The sequence below is a fragment of the Cherax quadricarinatus genome, unplaced genomic scaffold, assembly GCF_038502225.1.
Source record: "Cherax quadricarinatus isolate ZL_2023a unplaced genomic scaffold, ASM3850222v1 Contig1238, whole genome shotgun sequence".
NCBI classification, from domain to species: domain Eukaryota; kingdom Metazoa; phylum Arthropoda; class Malacostraca; order Decapoda; family Parastacidae; genus Cherax; species Cherax quadricarinatus.
Window position 1 is genome coordinate 48123 of NW_027196264.1, and position 24096 is coordinate 72218.

Below are 24096 nucleotides of genomic sequence, written 5' to 3' on the forward strand. Positions count from 1 at the left end.
ATCAGCCAGAAAATTATAGACTAGGGATGTATCAGATATCCGAATCCGCATCCACATCCGCATCCGTGGAACATCCGCACAATTTCTTACATCCGCATCCACATCCTTATTTTTTCTAAATGAGATATCCACATCCGTGTCCCCATCCGCATCCACAATCACGATTCGATATATGTCCGCATTTGCATCCGCATCCGCGCCAAACAAAGAGGATGGAGCAGATATTATAACCTAAATTACAGAGCTTGCATGTTTATTTCCCAACAGTAGGCCTGTTGCCTCATACTAGGCAGGTCTTTCACAAATACATCCCACTAACAGAATAAACGCTACCTAAGCAATAAGCTAGACAATTCCATTTACTCACATGCACGTCCCGCTGAAATCCAACCCCTCTCCCTCATGTACTTATCCAACCTAAATTTGAAACTACCCAAGGTAGTGTCTTGTGTGCTCTCTGTGGACTGAACCAAGATGCCCTCCATCGATCAACTTTACCAGCAGCTTAAAGAAGATTTGAGGGTAGCGAAGATGGAGATACAGCGATTGACTGAGGAAAACAAGAGGATTCGTAGTAGTCCTCCTGTTTTGAGTCCTAAGGTCAAGAAGGGAATGTGGTCAGTGGCTGGACAGCTTGAACGAAGTTGACAATTAAGAAGACGAAAGGAAAGATAGAAACAATGAAGAAAAAAGACTGCTGCGGAAACTGTTGTGGAAACATCTAACACATTCTCCATGCAACCCGATGAATGTGAGTCGACTACTGGGAGCGTCACGATGAACGACACCAAGGAAGGTAAGAATATTGTTGTCGTTGGGGATAGCCAGGTTAGTTACATGGAGAGGGCGTTCTGCTTGAAGGACAGGAGTAGGAGACAGAGGGTTTGCTTTCCTGGGGCTGGGACGGAGGATATTGTTAGCCATCTGGATGACATCATGAGAGTAATCCTATTATCTGTCTCAGTGCTGGAGGCAATGATGTTGGCAGACGTATGAGTGAGGACCTGATCAGCAGGTGTAAGTCAGCAATAGAGATAATTAGAAGGAAGGGTGGGAACCCTGTCATATGTGGTATTTTGCCAAGGAGATGAGTTGGAAACGAATGGTTGTCCAGGGCAATTGGTGTCAATTGCTGGCTAGACAAATATTGTAAGGAAACTGAGGTAACATTCATTGACAACTGGGACCTCTTCTATGGCAGAAATGACATGTATGCCAGTGATGGGGTTCACTTATCTAGGTCTGGGGTGGGGGCACTGGCAACTGCAGTGGGGGGAGCTGTTAGGACTTTAAACTAAGAATAGTTAGAGGTATGGGTTTTGGCCGGAAAACAGTGAAGTCCCAGTGTAGTAATATGAGTACTAGGTGGATATTGGAAAGCCAGTGACACTAGGTGACAAGGACAGTAATAGGTTTAGTGGAAAAGCAGAAATGAGCAGGAAGGGTAAACAAAAAGGAGGGTCTTTAAATATACATTATGCTAATTCCCGTAGTGCTAGGAATAAGATGGACGAGTTGAGATTAGTTGCTAGAGCAGGTAACATTGATGTATTTGCTATAACTGAGACGTGGTTTAATTCAAAAAGTCGGAACATGCCTGCAGAATGTCACATTCAGGATTTTAAAATGCTCCTAGTAGATAGAAGTATCAGGAAGGGGGGTGGGGTGGCACTGTATGTCCGAGATCGCTTGAACTGTTGCATAAAAACGGGTATAAAGTCTGAAGTAACACATACAGAGTCTGTTTGGATAGAATTTTCAGAGGGGTGTGAAAAATTTATTTTAGGTGTAATATACCGCCCCCCAAACTTTAATAGGGGCCAAGGGAGACTACTATGGGAGGAAATTGTTAAGGGCACTAGGCACAATAACATAGTAATTCTAGGAGACTTTAGCTTTAGTCATATTGATTGGAATTTCTTGACTGGTAATTTAGAATCAAACGACTTCTTAGAAGTAGTTCAGGATTGTTTTTTGAAGCAAATAACCTGCTTGACTTGGTTTTGGCAAACAAGGAAACCCTTGTAAATAATTTAGAAATTACAGAGGAACTCGGCACAAGCGATCACAAATCAGTTACCTTTAGCATTGAATGGAAGTGTGATAGTAGGGATAATTCAGTAATGGTCCCAGATTTTCGTTTAGCAGATTACAATGGGCTTAGAGAACACTTACCATCTGTAGACTGGAGTAACAAAGAGAGCTATCAGTATGACAGCTTTTTTAACACAATACATGCTGCCCAAAGGGCATTTATCCCATATAAGGAAATTAGATCGAATAGAAATGACCCCAAATGGATGAATAATAAGCTCAAATATCTTTTAGGACATAAGAAAGGAATTTATAGGCGTATCAAAAGAGGTGAGGGTCATCTTATGAATCAGTTTTCACTCAGGAGGACACTTAATATATATATGAAAGCTTACACTTTATATATAATTTCCTTTCATATAACAGTTATATCTATAAGTAACTTAAACACAATCTCTTCTCTTAATTTCTGTCTATAAACATTATAAACACTATGTGTATATATACTCAGACAAACTGACGGCCATCTGGCTTGTTGATGTGGTCAGTGTTTCTCGAGCTTGAGAGCAGTGGATGACGGGTGCCATCCCCCGTTTTCTTGTTGGGTGAGTCACCCAGCTCCCGTTTTCTTTGGGTGAACGCTGGGCGAGCGCTCGTTTTCTTTTGGCTGCCCATTCTCTGTGATTGAGTCTAGAGGGACTCATATATACTGATTTATATTGCAAAACACTAGTTTTACAGCTTTTTTCGAAGGACCTTGGCTCGTATATTATTTGTACACTGTAGCACAACATATTTGGACACCAGTGTGGCCTTTATCCGGTTCGAGCACGACCAAAATTGTTGAGAAATGGTTTACCAGCTAAGGTTAAAGATTAAATATAGGGAGTAATTAGCTGATGAGACAGCTATCGTCCACACAGCCGCCCTGGCAGACGAGGTCTTGAGAAGCTGTCGAAGTCACTTCTCAATGGGCTGTAATAGATTATATTATGTTAATAATAATTTACCCCTAGGTGTCTGATATATGTCAGCATATGTCAGACACTGATGGCTGATGACACTTGTGTGGCCTCAAAGGTCCACTTATCACCGGAGTTTATGATAAGTGACTAACTCGTAACTTATACTCAACTGCACAGTCAATAGTAGTAAATCACGAGTTAGAACCCTTACCTGGGTATATGTATCTGACCCATAGTTACACCCGGATATCCGATGAGTTGATTGAAGAATAGTGTTCTTTGAAGAATGTTGCACTACACTCTGTTGGATCGCAACACTCGTTGTTACACTGTTCATCAATAATTGTTCACAACATATCACTAAAGAAGCTGATCACACTTCTCTGTAAGTGTTTATTGAGATTCTTTTGTGCAAAACGTGCAGATCATTGTTCTTTGTTGGTTTTCCCGGCACGTCAATGTCTCTCTCAGTAGAGTCAAAAGTAATCTGACCTCATAACGTTCTATGCCAGTGCCCCTCGAACATAAAGGAAAAGCTGACCTAGTACTTTTTGCTTCCTTGCCAAACTTCCTCCATGAAGCAAAGCAGAATGCTTGATTCTTGCTGTCTTAAGCATAGACAACAATGTACACTATCTTTACCATGGTAATAAAGTGGGAGCAGGATTCTCCTTAATCGTCCTGCTAAGGTAAGAGACGGACTGTCTCTTATTAAACTACACTTTGCAACACTGGACTCTTGCAAGGAGCGGTGGTCCCTTGACCACGTCACATATTTGTACTGCATCTGGGATCAATTACTTGCTGTAGCAGTAAATAAGACTTTGCCCCTTCTGAGAGGGCTGGGCCCCTCAGGGCTGAAAGGGGGTGAAAGAGGCAGAAGGGGGCTGATACACCCCTCCTGGAGAAAATTTCTCCACAATCGGACCCTTACTCCCAGGTATCAGTGTCTTTATTGAAGAATAGTGTTCTTTGAAGAATGTCGCACTACACTTTGTTGGATTGCAATACTCGTTGTTACACTGTTCATCAAGATTTATTTACCATAATGTCACTTGTCCCCAGCATAAAGGAAAAGTTGACATAGCATTTTTCCCCTCCTTGCCAAACTTCCACTTTGAAGCAATGCAGAATGCTTGATTCATGTTGTCTTAGCATAGACAGCAATGTACACTATCTTTACATGGTAATAAAGTGGGTACACTATTTTCTTGCAAAGAGCCGCGTGACCATGCTACATGTTCGTACTGCATCTGGGATCAATTACTTGAAGTAGCAGTAAACAAGATGCTTGCCCCTTTTGAGAGGGCTGGGCCCTTCAGGGCTGAAAGGGGCTGAAGGGGTCTGATACCCCTCCTCCTGGAGAAAATTTCTCCACAGGTTATGTTCTTGACCCAGTGTATTATCAGAAGGCTGGCCGAAGGATTAGGGCCATGATCCAAGGTAGTGTTGGGCTGTCGTTCTTGGTGAGACTGTGAGACTGGTGGTGTGAGGTTTTATTCAAGATTCACTATTTGGCTGGTAGTTAGTTAGTGGAGGTTTTCCATACATGGTCCAGAGGAAGTCTTAAACATGGTGACAGGAACGGTAGGAGTGGCACTGCGTGGCGATGATAAGTGGCAGAGATGTTGCACGGCGATGGCAGCTGAATGCCTGCATGCGCTCGCACTCTAAACTGAAGCTTTTAGGCGGAGTTGAAGGTTTCGGAGACCACTCCTTTATTTATGAACCGATTACATTCATTTTTGGTGTACTATTAGAAGCTTATATTAAAGAGCCTTTGCTGAAGTTTCAATCATATCGGCCAAAAAGGAAATGAAATATGCAAAATTTACGAAAAATTACATTTGGCAGTACTCAAGTACTCAGTGGTACTTGGAAAAGTGGTTTTGACAGTTTCTGCTGATAGAACACTTCTAATTCCATCATATTTGAAGCCCCAATTATATAATAAATCTTACGTTCATGCTAAAAAAATAAAGTTTCATAACTTTTTTGACATTTTGGAAGATGTCGGTCTTGTTGCCCACACAAATCTGAAAATATTTGGGATACTTCAGAAACGTTTCTGACATTTTGTAAAGCAATCATTCTTCTATGTTTGTTGTGAAAATCAAGTCAATTCATTCATAAATAAGGATAGAGAATCCATAAATAGGTAAATAACTTACTTTCGAGATATAGGCCGAAGCGCGCGGCACCCCAGGTGCCCGGGAAATATTTTTTTTCCCCGAAAAATTCGCTTTATTTTACACTTTTTGCGTGACCTACGAGTGTTTATTACAGTTAATCATCGTAAATCCGTTTTCTCTCATCACTGATGAGAGAGGTCGGACCCTCTCTTCACCTTCAGGGGAAATATCGATAGAAATTTTTTCCTCGGGGCGTCATATTATGCTATATATTTTTTTTTAAGGTGTACTTTTTATGTTTATATGCTATTATTATATTGCATTATATCATAATAGATCAATTGTGATAGATAAATAAGCCTTATAATTGATATTAGCGTGGGTATGGAATATTTTGTTGGCTGGAGGTCTCGGCCATTTTGTGCACTATTCCCAGGGGTTCCCGATTGGTTCCTTGATCATATTATCTCCGCCCACTCTGGCATGATCTCAGACAGTGAATTTGTATTATATTAGACATAAAGATATAAGAAAACGATAACAATAACACGGGGAAAAAACGTAAACAAAGCCGAGTCAGCGCTTCTTACGCAATATGACGCGTCAGCACTGTCACCATGCCTGTTATAAATGGCTGTAATTCCTTTTAGAAACATCGTACAAGGATAATAATTATACCAGAGTGTAGCCAGAAAGTTCAGCTATTTTTTGGTAACAATAACTCAATTTTCATATTTCTTCGAGTGTTTTCTCTCTCCACGCTCCGAAACCTTCAACTCCCCCTTTAGTGAAGATGCTCCTAGTATTTTCTCCCAAAGATTTCTATATGTGTTACCACATTAAACAGGACACATATGAAAAAATAAAAAGGCTAACTTTATTTACTAACACACATGGCGTTTCTCTCCGAGGTAGTATGACTCAAAAACAAAGATAACATTCCCCGGCATACCCGCAGTTTCTGTCTTGCGGAAAAGTGCTGAGATCACAGTTCAGATGATTTTTTAAATCTCAAAATCCCCACCACTTTTACAGATTGCACGAACTATACTTCTCACCTCAAAGATTCAAGTCTAGTTAATTGATTATATTTTTGTTGTGTTGCTGCAATTATTTTGAAAAATTGATACCCATTTTATATGGCAACCTTTAAGTGGCACATGGGCGCTGCAACAATTAACTGCAACAATTAACTGCAACAATTAACTGCTGACGTGAGATGGTATATGCAGTAGTCTTTACTAACACAAAGGTGACTATGGTAACCACAGACCCTATGGCAGGGAGAGCGAAGGTTCAGAGACGAGTTACCACTGTTTACCAGTTAGACTCAGTGGTCTGGAGTTAATAGGTCTCAGGCAGCATTGCCTTTTTAGTAAGTCATTTACACAACTACTATTTGATGTATACTGTGTATTAAATGCAGACACTAACAAAAAAAAATACAGATAGTAAAACAAAATTTACATTGATCAATTTTATTAAACAAGTATTAGAAAGCATTCCTAATGCAGGTTTAACGTTTGTGATATTTTTGAGATATACACCTAGCAGGCAGCTCTCACTGATCCTAGTACAGTGAGAAGAAAAATGCGCTAAGCAAGCAACCCATACTGGTTCTAGTGTAGTGGGAGTGAGAGGAATTATACTAGCAGGCAAGCCAAACTTATCCTGATATACTGAGACTAGAGTAGATGCCATTGGTATGCATCCCATTCAAATCTTTGTGTACCGAGAGTAACTGAGAGGCACGTAGTTGGCTGGTTCACTAATCTTAGTACAGTGGGAAACGCATCTAGCAGGAAGCCAATACTTGTCCTAATATAGCGGGAATGACAAATGTGTGCCTAGTAGGGATCCCATATAGGTCATAGTACATTGGAAGTGAGAGAGATGCTTCAGGTAGGTAGCCCACACTGGTCCTAGTTTAGCGGAAGAGAGAGAGAGATTTCCTTAGCTCGCTTCTCAAACAGGTTCTAGTATAATGGAAGTGAAAGAGAAGGCGTTACGAGACAGCCCACGCTTGTACTAGAGTTCTGGAAATGAAACAAATGCCTCTAGGAGGCAACTGTTTTGCAACTGACAAATATGCCCAAAGTTCTCAGCCAACATTGGCTCCAGTTTCATTGGAGAGATAGAGTGGGATACCACTTGCAGGCAGTCCACACCGAAACTAGTTCTGTGGATGTTTGAGGGATGCATTTAACAGTCAGCACACACTGGACCAAGTGTTTTGGGAGTTAGAGGGATGCCAATAGCACTCAGCCCACACTGGTCCCAGTGTCATGGTCCTAGTATTACATGGGAGTAAGAATAATATATGCTCATAGCACTCAGCTCACACTATTCCTAGTGATATGGAAGCGAGAGCGATGTCCATAAAAGTCAGCTCAAATTGCTCCTTGTGAAGTACGAGAGAAATGCTCATAGCTTACATTTCACACTCATCGGATGTGGAAATGACAGAGATGTTCAAAGTACTCAGCTCACACTGGTCCTATGGACGTTGGGGCAAGAGATGCCTATAGCACTTAGCTCACGCTGGTCCTATGGGCGTTGGAGCAAGAGATGCCTATAGCACTTAGCTCACACTGGTCTAATGGCATAGAAGTGAGAAAGGTATTTTTAACGCGTGTATAGTAACAGGGATCCCTTTAATAAACATAAACGCAGCATATATGCATAAATACCTTGTTTAAACATGGAAAACATGTTCATGCGAGGTACACATGTTTATGAATGTTACACTATTTAAACAGATACCATTCATAAACATTTCACATGAGAAGGATACCCACTATAATAAGGGATATCCTCCATGATCTTGGTTAACCTGTTTTAATGACTATTTTATATAAACATTATTACTCTACAAGACAAACAATTTAAACAGTTGAAATATTCAGTTATAAAGTTGTCAAAATATCATTTCCTCTTGAACATTAAAAGACGAACAACTGTACCTGGAAACAACTAATTATTGTCAAAGAAATGCTCATTGTCATGTAATAATTCAGTGTGAATGTTCAGTCTTGTGGCCATTATTGATGTGTCGTCGTGGTTGTGGCATCAATAGTTGTGTGCTGGTGGTGGTCATTGATGTGTTAAGGTGGTGATCAGTGTTGAGTGTGAGTGATGGTTGGTGTTATGGGGTTTGGATGGTAATCAGTGTTGTGTGGGGAATTTTTCAAATGCCTGAACCATCATCAGAGGCTGAGAAAGAAGAATGGTGAGCCCAACAACATGATGAAGTAGAATCAGGACGATCTAATGGTGAGGGATGGTGACATCTCTGCGAACCATCATCTCTAGCTTGGATAATGGTGTGACAACCCACACACCTGGGTGAAAGGATTGCCAGGACAACACCTCGTGGTAGCTAACACTTGTGGTAACATGTGGGGAGGTGGGTGAGGCCACACCACAGCGTGCGAACCACCATCCGCCACCATTACGAATTTCGGCAGCACAATTCCCTGTGGAGTGTAAGGTGACACTGATTACACCACAATAAAGAAAATAAGATACTTTTAATGTGACACATATTAATATAAGTGGTAATTCAGGGAAAACAGACGAGCATCATGAGCCCAGGGACTGCGCCTCAGTGTTTTGATAGCTAAGCAAGTTACAGACGTAATGAAGTATTTAAAAGGTAATGATATGATAATGTAAATGAATACATATATTGCCAGTAAAATTTATCAATAAGCGAAAAACTCAGCGACTCAACTAATGTTATTATTACCAAGAATATACGCAATCTCCATAATTAGTAACCGGCACTTGAGTGACTTACGCATGTGCTCATGCGCATAGCAAAGAGGAAAATCTGTTAGAATAAGCAGAAAAAGTTTGTGTATGTAGAAAGGTGGGTGCGGGAGGGAAGAAGAGCAACTGGTGGAAAAATAAGGTAATAGCAGTGGTTAGGGAAAAATATCTAGTATGTGAATGTATGCATTATTGGTAGTGTAAAAGAAGAACAAATGATAGTGTGAGGTTCTGTCAATAAATTTTGCTGAGAATAAGCAAAGGTTTTAGAGAGTAGGAAAGGAATGTATTTCTCAGTTGAAAACATAATATGGGTAGTTGGATCTACTGGAGAGATGGCGGGAATATTCTGAGCTGTTAAATGTTGATGAAGAAAAGGAGGCAGTGATGTCATGGATTAACCAGGAAGTTCTAACATCCTTTAGGAGTAGGGAAGTGCATGATGTAAGAGTGATGGAGGTGCGTGAGGATGTGTTTAAAATGAAAAGGGTTAAAGCAGCAGATATTTATGGAATCATGACAGAAATGTTAAAAGCAGGTGGCGATGAAGTTATGGAATGGTTAGTACTTTTGTTCAACAAATATATGAAAGAGGGAAAGGTAACTAGCGACTAGGAGAGAACTGGATCACTCCTTTGCATAACGGAAAAAAAGTGTAAAAAGATTGTAAAAATTATAGGGAAATAAGCCTGTTGAGTATACCAGGTAAACTGTAAGGTAGATTTACCAAGAAAAGAGTGAAGGGTAGGATGGAGAGCAGGGTTGCAGGTCGATGTAAACCAAGTGTTTACATTGAGCATATAAATAAACAATATGAAGATAAAGAAAAGAAAATTTTCGTTGTTTTCATGGAGTTAGAAAAGGCATTTGTTAGGGTGGATAGAGAAGCAATGTGTTAGATGTTACAAGTGTATGTTACTGAATACTGTTAAGATATTTGTGACCATAGTTAGGATCAGGTTCTGAAATAAAGGAGAGGGATCATTTTTTAGTAAAAGTAAGACTTAGACAAGGATGCATGATGTCACCATTGTTGTTTAACATATTAATAGATGGTATTGTAAAAGAAGTGATTGTTAGGGAGTTGGAAGGAGGCATGGGATTATAATATGGGGAATCTAAGACAAAATGACAGTTGTCACAGATCACTTTTGCTGATGAAATTGCGCTTTTTCCGGAGTTCTGAAGAGCAGTTGAAACGGTTGGTGGACGAATTTAGAGGTGGTATAAATAAATGAAATTAAAAGTGAACATAACAAACAGCTACGTAGTGAGGGCAACAAACGAGATAAGTAATGAATGACTGGATATCAGAACGGAAGGAGGTAGTAGGGGGAAGAGAATGTATTCACCTATTTGGAAGCGGATATGTCGGCTGATGGGTATATGAAAGACAAGGTGATCCATTAAATTGATGAAGGGAAAAAGATAAATGGTGCAATAAACCTTATCAATGGAGGCATAGAGGGGAATGTAGAAGAGTATAGTGGTTCTGGAGGTGGGAAGTACATGCAGGTACTGAATGTATTTCCCACTTCCAGAACTCAAGTCAGGCTAACAGGTCTCCAAGAATTCTTTCTAAAAATGTTACAGTGCTCTCACTCCAACAGCTCATCAAGCCGCAAAAATCAATTACTTCCAATCTGTGTCTTCAAATCTGCAGCCGAAATCCATCCCTCACCGAGCTGTATAATCGAGTCTCGGCTCCCAGCCCCTCCACTTATATTACTTTCGCTGGTATTATTAGTTCCGAGCCTCGAGGCTTTAGCACTAATTAAATCAGCAGCTAGAAGGGGTGCCAACATCATTTCACGTTGCAGTTCAAAACATTATTAATATTGGATGGAAAAAAATTAAGGTATTGTTTAGAAATCTCTCGTGCTCTTCCCCAAGTGACTAAGTCTTACAGCATCACAATCTTTTTCAATTATGAAATCATCTTTCACTGCTTTGTGAGATTTCGCTTTTTGAAGCCAATTTTTTAGCATACATGTTTGATGAAAAATCTATTGTGGTTCATTTTTCTGAAAGGATTGACAAAACCTAATGAGGAATTGATTTGTCTTAATATTATGTACCACATCTTTAAAATCAATGTGGAGTATAAACTCTCTAATTTCAATGAAAGTAAAACCATAACCTGCTTCTAGAAGTGCGTGAAAGCTATATTTTGCTTATTTAAATCAAATGAATTTGGACGATTAGTTACCATCCTAGGGCTGTTTCCGTTAATGTTAACCAATCACACAATTTTCATTCTTATAATTTACATGTGTCTTGAAATCAGCAGCAAAAATCCTTCCCTCATCACATTGGTCTGAGACACTCGAATATTGCATCACAGAATAAATTTGCCGCTAATAGCAATATGTTGACTAGCTTTTCATCACAAACTCTGAATTTTGTCACTCGAATACTTCTCATATTACACTAGGAGATTCTTGGCTGTTGTACCGAACTCGGAGAAAGTGGTCGCGACATACACCTGCCTAAATAAACAAGATGTAATGACTGGTTACAGCCTTCATGTGTATCATGATGACTGGTTACAACCTTCATGTGAATCATGATGACTGGTTACAACCTTCATGTGTATCATGATGATTGGTTACAACCTTCATGTGTATCATGATGATTGGTTACAACCTTCATGTGTATCATGATGATTGGTTACAACCTTCATGTGTAGCATGATGATTGGTTACAACCTTCATGTGTATCATGATGATTGGTTACAACCTTCATGTGTATCATGATGATTGGTTACAACCTTCATGTGTATCATGATGATTGGTTACAACCTTCATGTGTATCATGATGACTGGTTACAACCTTCATGTGTATCATGATGACTGGTTACAACCTTCATGTGTATCATGATGACTGGTTACAACCTTCATGTGTATCATGATGACTGGTTACAACCTTCATGTGTATCATGATGATTGGTTACAACCTTCATGTGTAGCATGATGATTGGTTACAACCTTCATGTGTATCATGATGATTGGTTACAACCTTCATGTGTATCATGGTCAAATGCTGTAGCTGTTCCTTTCCAAGTGGAGTTCAATGTTTTGTTCATTGTATAACGTTTATAGCAGTCATTGTCTCTATGGTAATACATGCAGTCATCATCTTGCCTCATATCTAAAGCATCACATAACTATTTCTGACCAGTGTCAGAAGATAACAATTTGGTTTCCTTTGGTTTTCCCTTTACATATTTCACACTGCAACTTGCTGAAGCTCTACAAAGGCTTCAAACACAGTAGCACAACTTTTATGAAATTACTGTCTACCTGCATGATGGATTTGTTACTGGGTTCCCACAAGCTTGGAGAGGAGTGTTCATCATTTTTATTTCACAACAGCCTGAAAAATATTACATACTTGTTCCAATTATTCTAAATAATCAACAAATGTATAATTTAACAGTAAATAGCAAAATGTCTAGTTGTCAACTAAATAAATAAAGAATTAAAATTGCCAAGAAATTGTAGACAAGAATTCGTAGCCAGCAGCCACCCTGGGAGGTACTACCGTCCTGCCAAATACATGTGAAAATATACATGTACATGGATACATATACATGGATGTGTATACTGTCTATGTATACATACGCATCTGAATTTTCTCCTATTTTCAAATTAGTGTTTGTTCTTATCTATTTCCCTTCATCTCCATTTGGAAGTGGAAGAAGAACCTTCCATCTGTAAGCCATGAATATCGTAAGATGGGACTAAGATGACGAGAACAATAGGCTAGTAACCCCTTCTGTTTAAATTACTGAAAATAAAATTAAGAAAACTTTATGAAACTGGGATGTTTGAATGTGCGTGGATGTAGTGCAGGTGATAAGAAAGAGATGATTGCCAGCTTTATTAATGAAAAGAAGTTGGATGTCCTGGCTCTAAGCAAAACAAAGCTAAAGGTGGTAGGGGAGTTTCAGTGTGGAGCAGTAAATGTGATTTTGTCGGAACTGTCTGAGAGAGTTAGAGCAAAGGAAGAGGTAGCAATAATGATGAAGGATCAGTTATGGATGAAAATACGAGTCGGATGAAAAACGTGGGTTTTGATAAATGTTTATATACCTGGAGAGCAGTGTAAAGGAGAGAAAGAGATTATAAGAGATATTAAGAGAGTGTTCAAGAAGTTTTGAACCATGTGAGGGAGTAATTGTGGTATAGCACCTGTATAATACAGTGGGAGAAACGGTTCTAGAGGGTGTGTGTGCTGGGTAAGTTTGAGGTGCCAGGGGTAAATGATAATTGAGTCCTTGGATTGAACATTGTATAGAAAGAGGTTTGGTAATATGTAATAAATATTTTAAGAAAAGAAAAATGATAAATAAGTACACGAGAAATGATGTAGGGCGTAATGACAGTAGTTTGTTGGACTATGTATTGAAAAATAAAAAGCTGATGGGTAAACTTCATTTTTTAGTTGTAGCTACAGTGAGAGTAAAAAGTAGATGTGATACAAGGAGAATATCATCAAGTGAGAGGTGAAGGTTTATAAGCTAACCATACCCCGGCCGGGATTGAACCCGCGGTCAGAGAGTCTCAAAACTCCAGCCCGTCGCGTTAGCCACTAGACCAGCTAGCCACAATAAGATTCATCCAACTAGGTATATTTCTACACCATAGGAAGGTTAGCACAGGCACCACTGTGACCACAAATGCAAGTTTTTACAGACGAATCTCCAGCTAGTGTGGCCGTGACGAACTCTAGTTCATTTGTGGTCACAGTGGTGCCTGTGCTAACCTTCCTATGGTGTAGAAATATACCTAGTTGGATGAATCTTATTGTGGCTAGCTGGTCTAGTGGCTAACGCGACGGTCTGGAGTTTTGAGACTCTCTGACCGCGGGTTCAATCCCGGCCGGGGTATGGTTTGTTTGCAATCGTGTCATTACGATTTCGCGAGTCATGTTTATAAGCTAAAATAGGAGTCAGACAAATAACTAATGGAAAAAAGATGGGCTAATGAGAGTACAGGTAATGAGGTTGAAGAGGTATGTGACAGATTTAAGAATGTAATGTTACAGTGCTCAGCAGAAATGTGTTGTTACAGGAAAGTGGGTGCGGGAGGGAAGAAGAGCGATTGGTGGAATGATAATGTAAAGAGAGTAGTAAAGTTATCATATGATAGGTTTTTACAGAGTAGAATTGATATGAGGAGGGAGGAGCATATGAAGAGAGAGACAGTGGTGAAGGAATGTAAACGGATAACAAATGAGAGTGTGGGTGAGATGCTATCAACAAATTTTGATGGTAATAAGAGAATTAATAATTTGAGAAAGCCTAGGGATTGAATGGATTTTACAATTTAAAATAGAAGAGTAGAGTTATTAGATGGAGAGTTGGAAGTATTGGGAAGATGGAGGGAATATTTTGAAGACTGTTAAATGTTGATGAACATAGAGAAACTGTGATTTCATGCACTGGCCACGGAAGTATAACCTTTCGTAGAGGAAGAAAAAGTTGTGAGTGTGGGGGAAGTTTATGAGGCTGTGGAGAGAATGAAAGTGGGTAAAGCAGCTGCAAATGATGGGATAAAGAAGTAATGTTATAAACAGCTCGGGATATAGGCTTTTATTTAATAAATGTATGAAAAAGGGGAAGGTACATAGGGATTGGCAGAGAACATGTATAGTTCCTTTGTATACAAGCAAGAGGGTCAAACAAGAGTGTATAAATTATAAGGGAATAAGCCTGTTGAGTATTCCTAGTAAGGATTATGGTAGAGTTATTAATGAAAGAATTAAAAGTGAGATGGAAAGCAAGATCGCATATGAACAAGGAGGAATTAGGAAGTTTGGTGGTGTGTAGACCAAGTGTTTATAGTGAAGCATATAAGTGAACAGTATTTAGGTAAGGGTAAAAGGTTTACGTTGCATTTATGGATTTCGAAAACGGAATATATTAGGGCGGAAAGTGGAGCAATGTGGCAGACGTTGTAAGTATATGGAATAGGTGTAGGTTGCTAAAAACAGTTAAATTGTTTTTACGAAGATAGTGATGCTCAGGCTAAAGTATGTAGGAGAGAGGGAGAATAGTTCTCAGTAAAAGCAGGTCTCAGATAGTGATGCATAATGTCATCCATAACCGATCCATCAACATTATTGCTGCCACTTCCTTAGCTCTAACTCTCTCAGATAGTCCTGACCTAATGCCATTTACTTCTCCACACTGAAACTCCCCTACCACCTTCAGCTATGTTTTGCTAAGAGCTAAAACATCCAACTTCTTTTCATTAATAAAGCTGGCAATCATCTCTTTCTTATCACCTGCACTACATCCACGCACATTCAAACATCCCAGTTTTATGAAATTTTCTTAATTTTATTTTTAGTGATTTATACAGAAGGGGTTACTAGCCTATTCTCGTCATTTTAGTCCCATCTTACAACATTCATGGCTTACAGATGGAAGGTTCTTCCACTTCCCAGTGGAGATGAAATGAAATAGATAAGAAAATTCAGATGCGTATGTATACATAGACAGTATACACATCCATATATATGTAGCGTGCTTAAATATAAGTAGAAGTAACAATACATACGTGTTTTCTTACTTGTAAAACAATTACAGGTTTCCGTTTCACATGTATTTGGCAGGACGGTAGTACCTCCCAGGGTGGCTGCTGGCTACGAATTCTTGTCTACAATTTCTTGGCAATTTTAATTCTTTATTTATTTAGTTGACAACTAGACATTTTGCTATTTACTGTTAAATTATACATTTGTTGATTATTTAGAATGATTGGAACATGCATGTAATATTTTTCAGGCTGTTGTGAAATAAAAATGATGAACACTCCTCTCCAAGCTTGTGGGAACCCAGTAACAAATCCATCATGCAGGTAGAAAGTAATTTCATAAAAGTTGTGCTACTGTGTTTGAAGCCTTTGTAGAGCTTCAGCAAGTTGCAGTGTGAAATATGTAAAGGGAAAACCAAAGGAAACCAAATTGTTATCTTCTGACGCTGGTCAGAAATAGTTATGTGATGCTTTAGATATGAGGCAAGATGATGACTGCATGTATTACCATAGAGACAATGACTGCTATAAACGTTATACAATGAACAAAACATTGAACTCCACTTGGAAAGGAACAGCTACAGCATTTGACCATGATACACATGAAGGTTGTAACCAATCATCATGATACACATGAAGGTTGTAACCAATCGTCATGATACACATGAAGGTTGTAACCAATCATCATGATACACATGAAGGTTGTAACCAGTTATCATGATACACGTGAAGGTTGTAACCAATCATCATGATACACATGAAGGTTGTAACCAATCATCATGATGCACATGAAGGTTGTAACCAATCATCATGATACACATGAAGGTTGTAACCAGTTATCATGATACACATGAAGGTTGTAACCAGTCATCATGATACACATGAAGGTTGTAACCAGTCATCATGATACATATGAAGGTTGTAACCAGTCATCATGATACACATGAAGGTTGTAACCAGTCATCATGATACACATGAAGGTTGTAACCAATCATCATGCTACACATGAAGGTTGTAACCAATCATCATGATACACATGAAGGTTGTAACCAGTCATCATGCTACACATGAAGGTTGTAACCAATCATCATGCTACACATGCTACACATGCTACACACAAGAGATTCAAAGAAGTGTTCACAGAGGAGACAGAAGGGGCTCCAGAAAGACGGAGAGGTGGGGCACACCACCAAGTGCTGGACACAGTGCACACAACCGAGGAAGAAGTGAAGAGGCTTCTGAGTGAGCTAGATACCTCAAAGGCAATGGGGCCAGATAACATCTCCCCATGGGTATTGAGAGAGGGAGCAGAGGCGCTTTGTGTACCCCTAACAACAATATTCAATACATCTATCGAAACAGGGAGATTGCCTGAGGGATGGAAGACAGCAAGTGTAGTCCCAATCTTTAAAAAAGGAGACAGACATGAAGCATTAAACTACAGACCAGTGTCACTGACATGTATAGTATGCAAAATCATGGAGAAGATTATCAGGAGAAGAGTGGTGGAACACCTAGAAAGGAACGATCTCATCAACAGCAGCCAACATGGTTTCAGGGACGGGAAATCCTGTGTCACAAACCTACTGGAGTTCTATGACATGGTGACAGCAGTAAGACAAGAGAGAGAGGGGTGGGTGGATTGCATTTTCTTGGACTGCAAGAAAGCGTTTGACACAGTTCCACACAAGAGATTGGTGCAAAAACTGGAGGACCAAGCAGGGATAACAGGGAAGGCACTACAATGGATCAGGGAATACTTGTCAGGAAGACAGCAGCGAGTCATGGTACGTGGCGAGGTGTCAGAGTGGGCACCTGTGACCAGCGGGGTCCCACAGGGGTCAGTCCTAGGACCAGTGTTGTTTCTGGTATTTGTGAACGACATGACGGAAGGAATAGACTCTGAGGTGTCCCTGTTTGCAGATGACGTGAAGTTGATGAGAAGAATTCACTCGATCGAAGACCAGGCAGAACTACAAAGGGATCTGGACAGGCTGCAGACCTGGTCCAGCAATTGGCTCCTGGAGTTCAATCCCACCAAGTGCAAAGTCATGAAGATTGGGGAAGGGCAAAGAAGACCGCAGACGGAGTACAGTCTAGGGGGCCAGAGACTACAAACCTCACTCAAGGAAAAAGATCTTGGGGTGAGTATAACACCAGGCACCTCTCCTGAAGCGCACATCAACCAAATAACTGCTGCAGCATATGGGCACCTAGCAAACCTCAGAACAGCATTCCGACATCTTAATAAGGAAGCATTCAGGACCCTGTACACCGTGTACGTTAGGCCCACATTGGAGTATGCGGCACCAGTTTGGAACCCACACCTAGCCAAGCACGTAAAGAAACTAGAGAAAGTGCAAAGGTTTGCAACAAGACTAGTCCCAGAGCTAAGAGGTATGTCCTACGAGGAGAGGTTAAGGGAAATCAACCTGACGACACTGGAGGACAGGAGAGATAGGGGGGACATGATAACGACATACAAAATACTGAGAGGAATTGACAAGGTGGACAAAGACAGGATGTTCCAGAGATTGGACACAGTAACAAGGGGACACAGTTGGAAGCTGAAGACACAGATAAATCACAGGGATGTTAGGAAGTATTTCTTCAGCCACAGAGTAGTCAGTAAGTGGAATAGTTTGGGAAGCGATGTAGTGGAGGCAGGATCCATACATAGCTTTAAGCAGAGGTATGATAAAGCTCACGGCTCAGGGAGAGTGACCTAGTAGCGATCAGTGAAGCGGCGGGGCCAGGAGCTCCGACTCGACCCCCGCAACCTCAACTAGGTGAGTACAACTAGGTGAGTACATGAAGGTTGTAACCAGTCATCATGATACACATGAAGGTTGTAACCAGTCATCATGATACACATGAAGGTTGTAACCAGTCATCATGATACACATGAAGGTTGTAACCAGTCATCATGATACACATGAAGGTTGTAACCAGTCATCATGATACACATGAAGGTTGTAACCAGTCATCATGATACACATGAAGGTTGTAACCAATCATCATGATACACATGAAGGTTGTAACCAGTCATCATGATACACATGAAGGTTGTAACCAATCATCATGATACACATGAAGGTTGTAACCAGTCATCATGATACACATGAAGGTTGTAACCAGTCATCATGATACACATGAAGGTTGTAACCAATCATCATGATACACATGAAGGTTGTGACCAGTCATCATGATAAACCTGAAGGTTGTAACCAATCATCATGATACACATGAAGGTTGTAACCAGTCATCATGGTACACATGAAGGTTGTAACCAGTCATCATGATACACATGAAGGTGTTGAAGCTGTAACCAGTCATTATATCTTGTTTATTTAAGCAGGTGTATGTAGCATCCACTTTCTCCGAGTTCAATACAGCAACAAAGAATCTCCTAGTGTAATATCAATTGAAATTCAAATTCATTTATTTTTTTGCAAGTGGTACATTGATATTATATTTTTATAATGATGGGTTGCAGTGCAAAGAGAGCCTCTATTATGCCTCTATTATGCCTCTATTATGCCTTGGCATTATGGGCTGACTTAATTTAATGGCTTACTGACAACTTATCACTAAAGAAATTATCACAGTTGTACAGTAGTTCTATTAATTATAAGTGAATCTAATTTATACAAACCAAACGATATATTTAATTTTTTCAAAAATACTTTTTATGAAACATGATTCAGTAGTAGTGTACAGTAGTTAACTGTAATTTACAGTAGTTAGTTAGTTAGTTAAAGATTAGCCGGTATTCTCCCGGCCCGGGCCTTTTCCAAGTGGTGGCCCGGCCTGGGCTCCCTGTTTAGGGAGTGTCTGAGACCTAAGTCTCCCATGGGAGGAGGCTCAAGTACCTCCTCATCTTTGGGACCAACTGTCCCCAGGCCTAGCCACAAGCTAGGCCTCTCTGGTCTGCCATCCCCGCCCCAAGGGGGCTAATGGGAATGACAGTCTTATGAGCTAAAGGCTCGGGCTCAGGCACCTACCCTACCCTAGAAGGGTTAGGCATGGTGTCGATGAATTTACAGTATGAGACTGTTACAATTTGGTGAAGGACAATACTGGTTTTGGTAGGTATGTATACTTCTATGTGGTTGTCTATATATGAAGTTTTAAGATTTAGGTAATTGGTAGATTTATAGGTCATGTTAAATATTGAGTATTGAATATTTAGTCTAGGGTGATTAAGTGGCTTTTGAGAAGAGTCTTAAATTGATTTTCAGACCGGGTTACTTTGGTATTTTCTGGTAATGAAATCCAAATTTTGCGGCCCTTTATGTGCATAGAATTTTTACAGTGTGATATGGACACGAGGTACATTAAAAAGAGATCTGTGTCTCGTGTTATGGTCGTGTGTCCTGTTAAAGGTTGGTGAAGAAAAGTTTGAGTGGAGGGTTTATGTTTGCGTGCACAAATAACCCGCACATAGAAGAGAGGAGCTTACGACGACGTTTCGGTGCGACTTGGACCATTTACAAAGTGTGACTTTGTAAATTGTCCAAGTCGGACCGAAACGTCGTCGTAAGCTCCTCTTTTCTATGTGCGGGTTATTTGTGTATTAAATTCAATTCAATTCAATTCAAGTTTATTCTCTATAAGGGTTACTATGTGGTGTTTACAGGTTTTGGGTATTGTGTGGTTTACATGTTATAAAATACTAATTACAGAGGGGGCCACTAGGACACCTAGCATGGCTAGGCATTTCGAGCAGACTTAAATTAATTCTTAACATTAAATCCTTACAGATTATGGTATTAAGGCTAAGTGACTACATCATAATTTGTGAGTTTAGCAATGTGAATGCTTTTGTTTTGGCACAATACAAAGTGTCTATATTGGAGTATCATAGGCAAACTAATGACTAGTTAGGATTTATTATTTTAAGATTAAGATTAGTATTTCTGGGCTTATAGTCAGTGGGTGAGTGAGTGTAATTGTGAACCACCAGGTGGTTATCATGTAGTTAGTTGTCGGGGTGGATCAGGGAGATAAGATGTTTTCTAACTGTAGTTTGGAAAGTGATGAATGTGTCTGCAGTTCTAGAGTTTACAGGTAGCGTGTTCCAGATTTTAGGTCCTTTGAAATACATTGAATTTTTGTAAAGGTTTAGTCGAACACGGGGAATGTCATAAAGATGTTTGTGTCTGGTGTTATGCCTGTGGATCCTGTCACAACTATCAAGAAAGCATTTTAGGTCAAGGTTAATATTGGAATTTAAGGTCCTGAAGATATAGACTGCACAGTAGTAAGTGTGGATGTTCTGAACAGGGAGTAAGTTTAGATCTATGAAGAGTGGGGGGATGGGGCGTGTTCCCAGGGATGGGATTTAGTGGTTATTCTTACTGCGGCTTTTTGTTGGGTTATTATTGGCTTTAGGTGTGCTGCTGCAGTTGAACCCCAAGCACAGATAGCATAGGTGAGGTATGGATATATAAGTGAATGGTATAGTGTGAGAAGTGCAGTTTGCGGCAAGTAGTATCGTATCTAGGAGAGGATCCCCACCGTTTTGGATACTTTTTTTGTTATATGTTGGATATGGGTGCTGAAATTTAGGTTGTTGTCGAGGTATAGGCCAAGGAATTTGCCCTCATTATGTCTGGTAATTAGAGTGTTGTCGATCTTAATGTTAAGTTGCGCAACACCTGCTCTGCTACCAAACATAATATAGTAGGTTTTGCCAGTGTTAAGTGTAAGTTTATTGGCTGTCATCCAAGTCGATATTTTGAGCAACTCGTTAACGATGGTGTTTAGAGTCGTGTTTAGGGTGGCAAGATTAGGGTGGGAGATGACATAAGTCGTGTCGTCAGCAAAGAGAATGGGTTTCAGGTGCTGGGATATGTTTGGAAGATCATTGATGTAAATGAGGAAGAGCAGGGGTCCAAGGACACTTCCCTGCGGAACTCCAGTATCAAGTGGCCGTACTGATGAGGCTGTGTCTTTAATGGTGACATACTGATACCTATTAGAAAGGTAGGATTTAAAATATGCAAGCGCATGGCCTCTTATACCATAGTGGTCAAGTTTGTGGAGTAGGATGCCGTGGTCTACTGTGTCACACGCTTTTCTTAGGTCAATAAAAATTCCTAGCGGATATTCCTTATTTTCCAATGCTGTGTAAAGCAGGTCTAGCATTTTTATAATTGCATCATTAGTGCTTTTATTTTTCCTGAATCCAAGTTGGTAGGGGCTGAGTATGTTTTGTGACGTTATAAATTAATATAGTCTCCTGTGCACGAGTTTCTCGAAGATTTTAGATAGCAATGGTAAGTTTGATATTGGCCTATAGTTGTTTACGTCTGTAGGGTCACCACCTTTATGTATTGGTGTAACCCTTGCTGTCTTAAGTAGTGTCGGGAAAGTGCTAGTTTCTAGTGACTTGTTAAAAAGTAATGTAATAGCATGCAAAAGGACATGGGCCGCTTGCTTGTACAATAATGGTGGGACGTGAGACAGATTCCCCGAGTTATTTTTAAGTGCCTTTATGATCGTGGTGACTTCCGAGGGCTCAGTTGGTACAAGATAGAAGGAATTTGGGAAATTCCCATCTAGGTAGTCCCCGGCACAGGCATTGATACGTGGGATTTTACTGGCGAGATTAGATCCTATGTTTGAGAAGAAGTCGTTTATCTTGTTAGCTGTATCAGTGGGATGTAGTGGTGTTTCATGAGGTTTAGTTAGAACAATATTCTTGGGTTTTTTTCAGTTTGTGGGTCCCCAGAATCTGGGAAAGTGTTTTCCAGGTCATTTTTATATCTCCTCTTGTGTCAGTGAATCTGCTGGAGTAGTACAGTTGTTTGGCTTTCTTTATTAATTTGGTGAGAACTGTTGAATATTGCTTAAGAATATCTTTGTGTATTAAGCCCTGTCTATACTGCTTTTCATATTAGTGTTTCTTATCTATGGATTTCAGAATGCTGCTGGTTAGCCATGGGCAACCAAGCCGTTTATTCGTGATCTGTTTCGTTTTTATAGGACAGTGTTTGTTGTATAGTCTATGTATTTTGTTAAGAAAAATGTCTGTCCAATCGTCAGTACCGTTGGCATTGGAGAATTCTGTAGGCCAGTCAACAGTCTCTAGGTCTGCTGTGAACTTCCTTATTGAGGCCTCGTCATGGAGTCTAAATGAAACTTTGTTGTATTCGAGTGGTGGCTTACTAATGTTTGTTAAGAGGAAGGTTGGGTAGTGGTCAGTAGTGCTGTCTGTGATTATCCCTGATTTAAGGGGGGTTAGTATATTGGTCCATATGTGGTCTATTATGGTTGCACTTGTCTCAGTCAGCCTGGTTGGTTTAGTTATTGTTGGTATGAGAAGTGTGTTGTTCATATTGTTGATGAAATCCGTTACAGTCTGATCATCTGGTAAGCCAAGGTTGATATTGAAGTCTCCAGCTAAGAGAAGGTGGTGCTTGTTCATTTGTCTGTTTGTTATCAGTCACGGTATTGTGCCTTTTTTTGTTATTTATATTTGCGTGTATTGTTCTATGTATATAGTAGGCACATGAATAAGTATGGATGTTCTTAATGGTGAGCAGATTCAGACTTTTGAATATTGGTGGAGTATACTGGAGGGAGTGGGAATTTGTTATCATTCTGACTGCTGCCTTTTGCTGGGTTTTTAGTGGCCTTAGGTGATTTAATGTTGTTGATCCTCATGAACAAATTCCATATGTGAGATAAGGATAGCTGATTGTGGAACATAGTATCGTATCTTTGATAGCATGCTTACAGTCTTGGAGATTTTTTTTTTTTTGGTTATTTGTTGTATATGTGTCTGGAACTTGAGGCGACTGTCTAGGTGGATTTCTAGGAATTTTCCCTCTTTGAGTCTTGTGACGGATGATCCGTTTAGCGTTATGTTAAGTATATTATTTGCAGCTTTGTTTCCTAACTGAATGAAGTAGGTTTTGTCAGTATTTAGTGTAAGTTTATTAGTCATCATCCAGGCAGATATTTTCTGCAATTCGGCACTGACATTGTTGGCGAGCATGACTGGGTTTGGGTGAGAGAAGACGTATGCAGTGTCATCTGCAAATAATATTGTTTAAGAAGCTGTGATGCATTCGGTAGGTCATTGATGTAGATGAGAAAGAGGAGTGGTCCAAGGACGCTTCCCTGTGGGACTCAGACTGTGAATGGTTGTGTGGAAGAGTTTGCACCATTTGTGTGCACATATTGGTACCTGTTGCTAAGGTATGACTTTAGGTAGTTGAGTGGCCTCATATGCCATAGTGTGTTAATTTAGTGAACAGCAGTTCATCGTCAACTGCATCAAAAGCTTTACGTAAATCAATGAAAATTCCCAGCAGGACTTCTTTCTTTACGAGAGCGGTATATATTAGTTCTAGCATGTGTATGATAGCATCATTTGTGCTTTTATTATTCCTGAATTCAAATTGACAGGGGTTTGGTATGTAATGTGAGACGAGGTAGGAATATATCCGTCTATGAATTAATTTTTCAAAGATTTTAGAAAGCAGTTGTAAGTTAGATATTGGTTTATAGTTATTCAAGTCAGCTTGGTCACCTCCTTTGTTTATCGGAGTGACCCTCGCTATTTTGAGAATTGTTGGGAAGGTGGAGGACTCAATGGATTTGTTATGGAGTGTTGCAATAATTGGTGACACTACTTGAGAA

General features: G+C 39.9%; 1 protein-coding gene across 1 annotated transcript in view; it reads right to left on the reverse strand.

Moving 5' to 3' along the window:
- Positions 1–6607: 6607 nt before the first annotated feature.
- LOC138851617 (fibrinogen-like protein 1) overlaps positions 6608–24096 on the reverse strand; it is a 43664-nt gene continuing 26175 nt past the window's right edge. Inside the window, exon 3 of the mRNA XM_070080914.1 lies at positions 6608–8607. Within this exon, the coding sequence (XP_069937015.1) occupies positions 8399–8607 (209 nt within the window). The 3' untranslated portion in view covers positions 6608–8398. The remainder of the gene's footprint in view (positions 8608–24096) is intronic.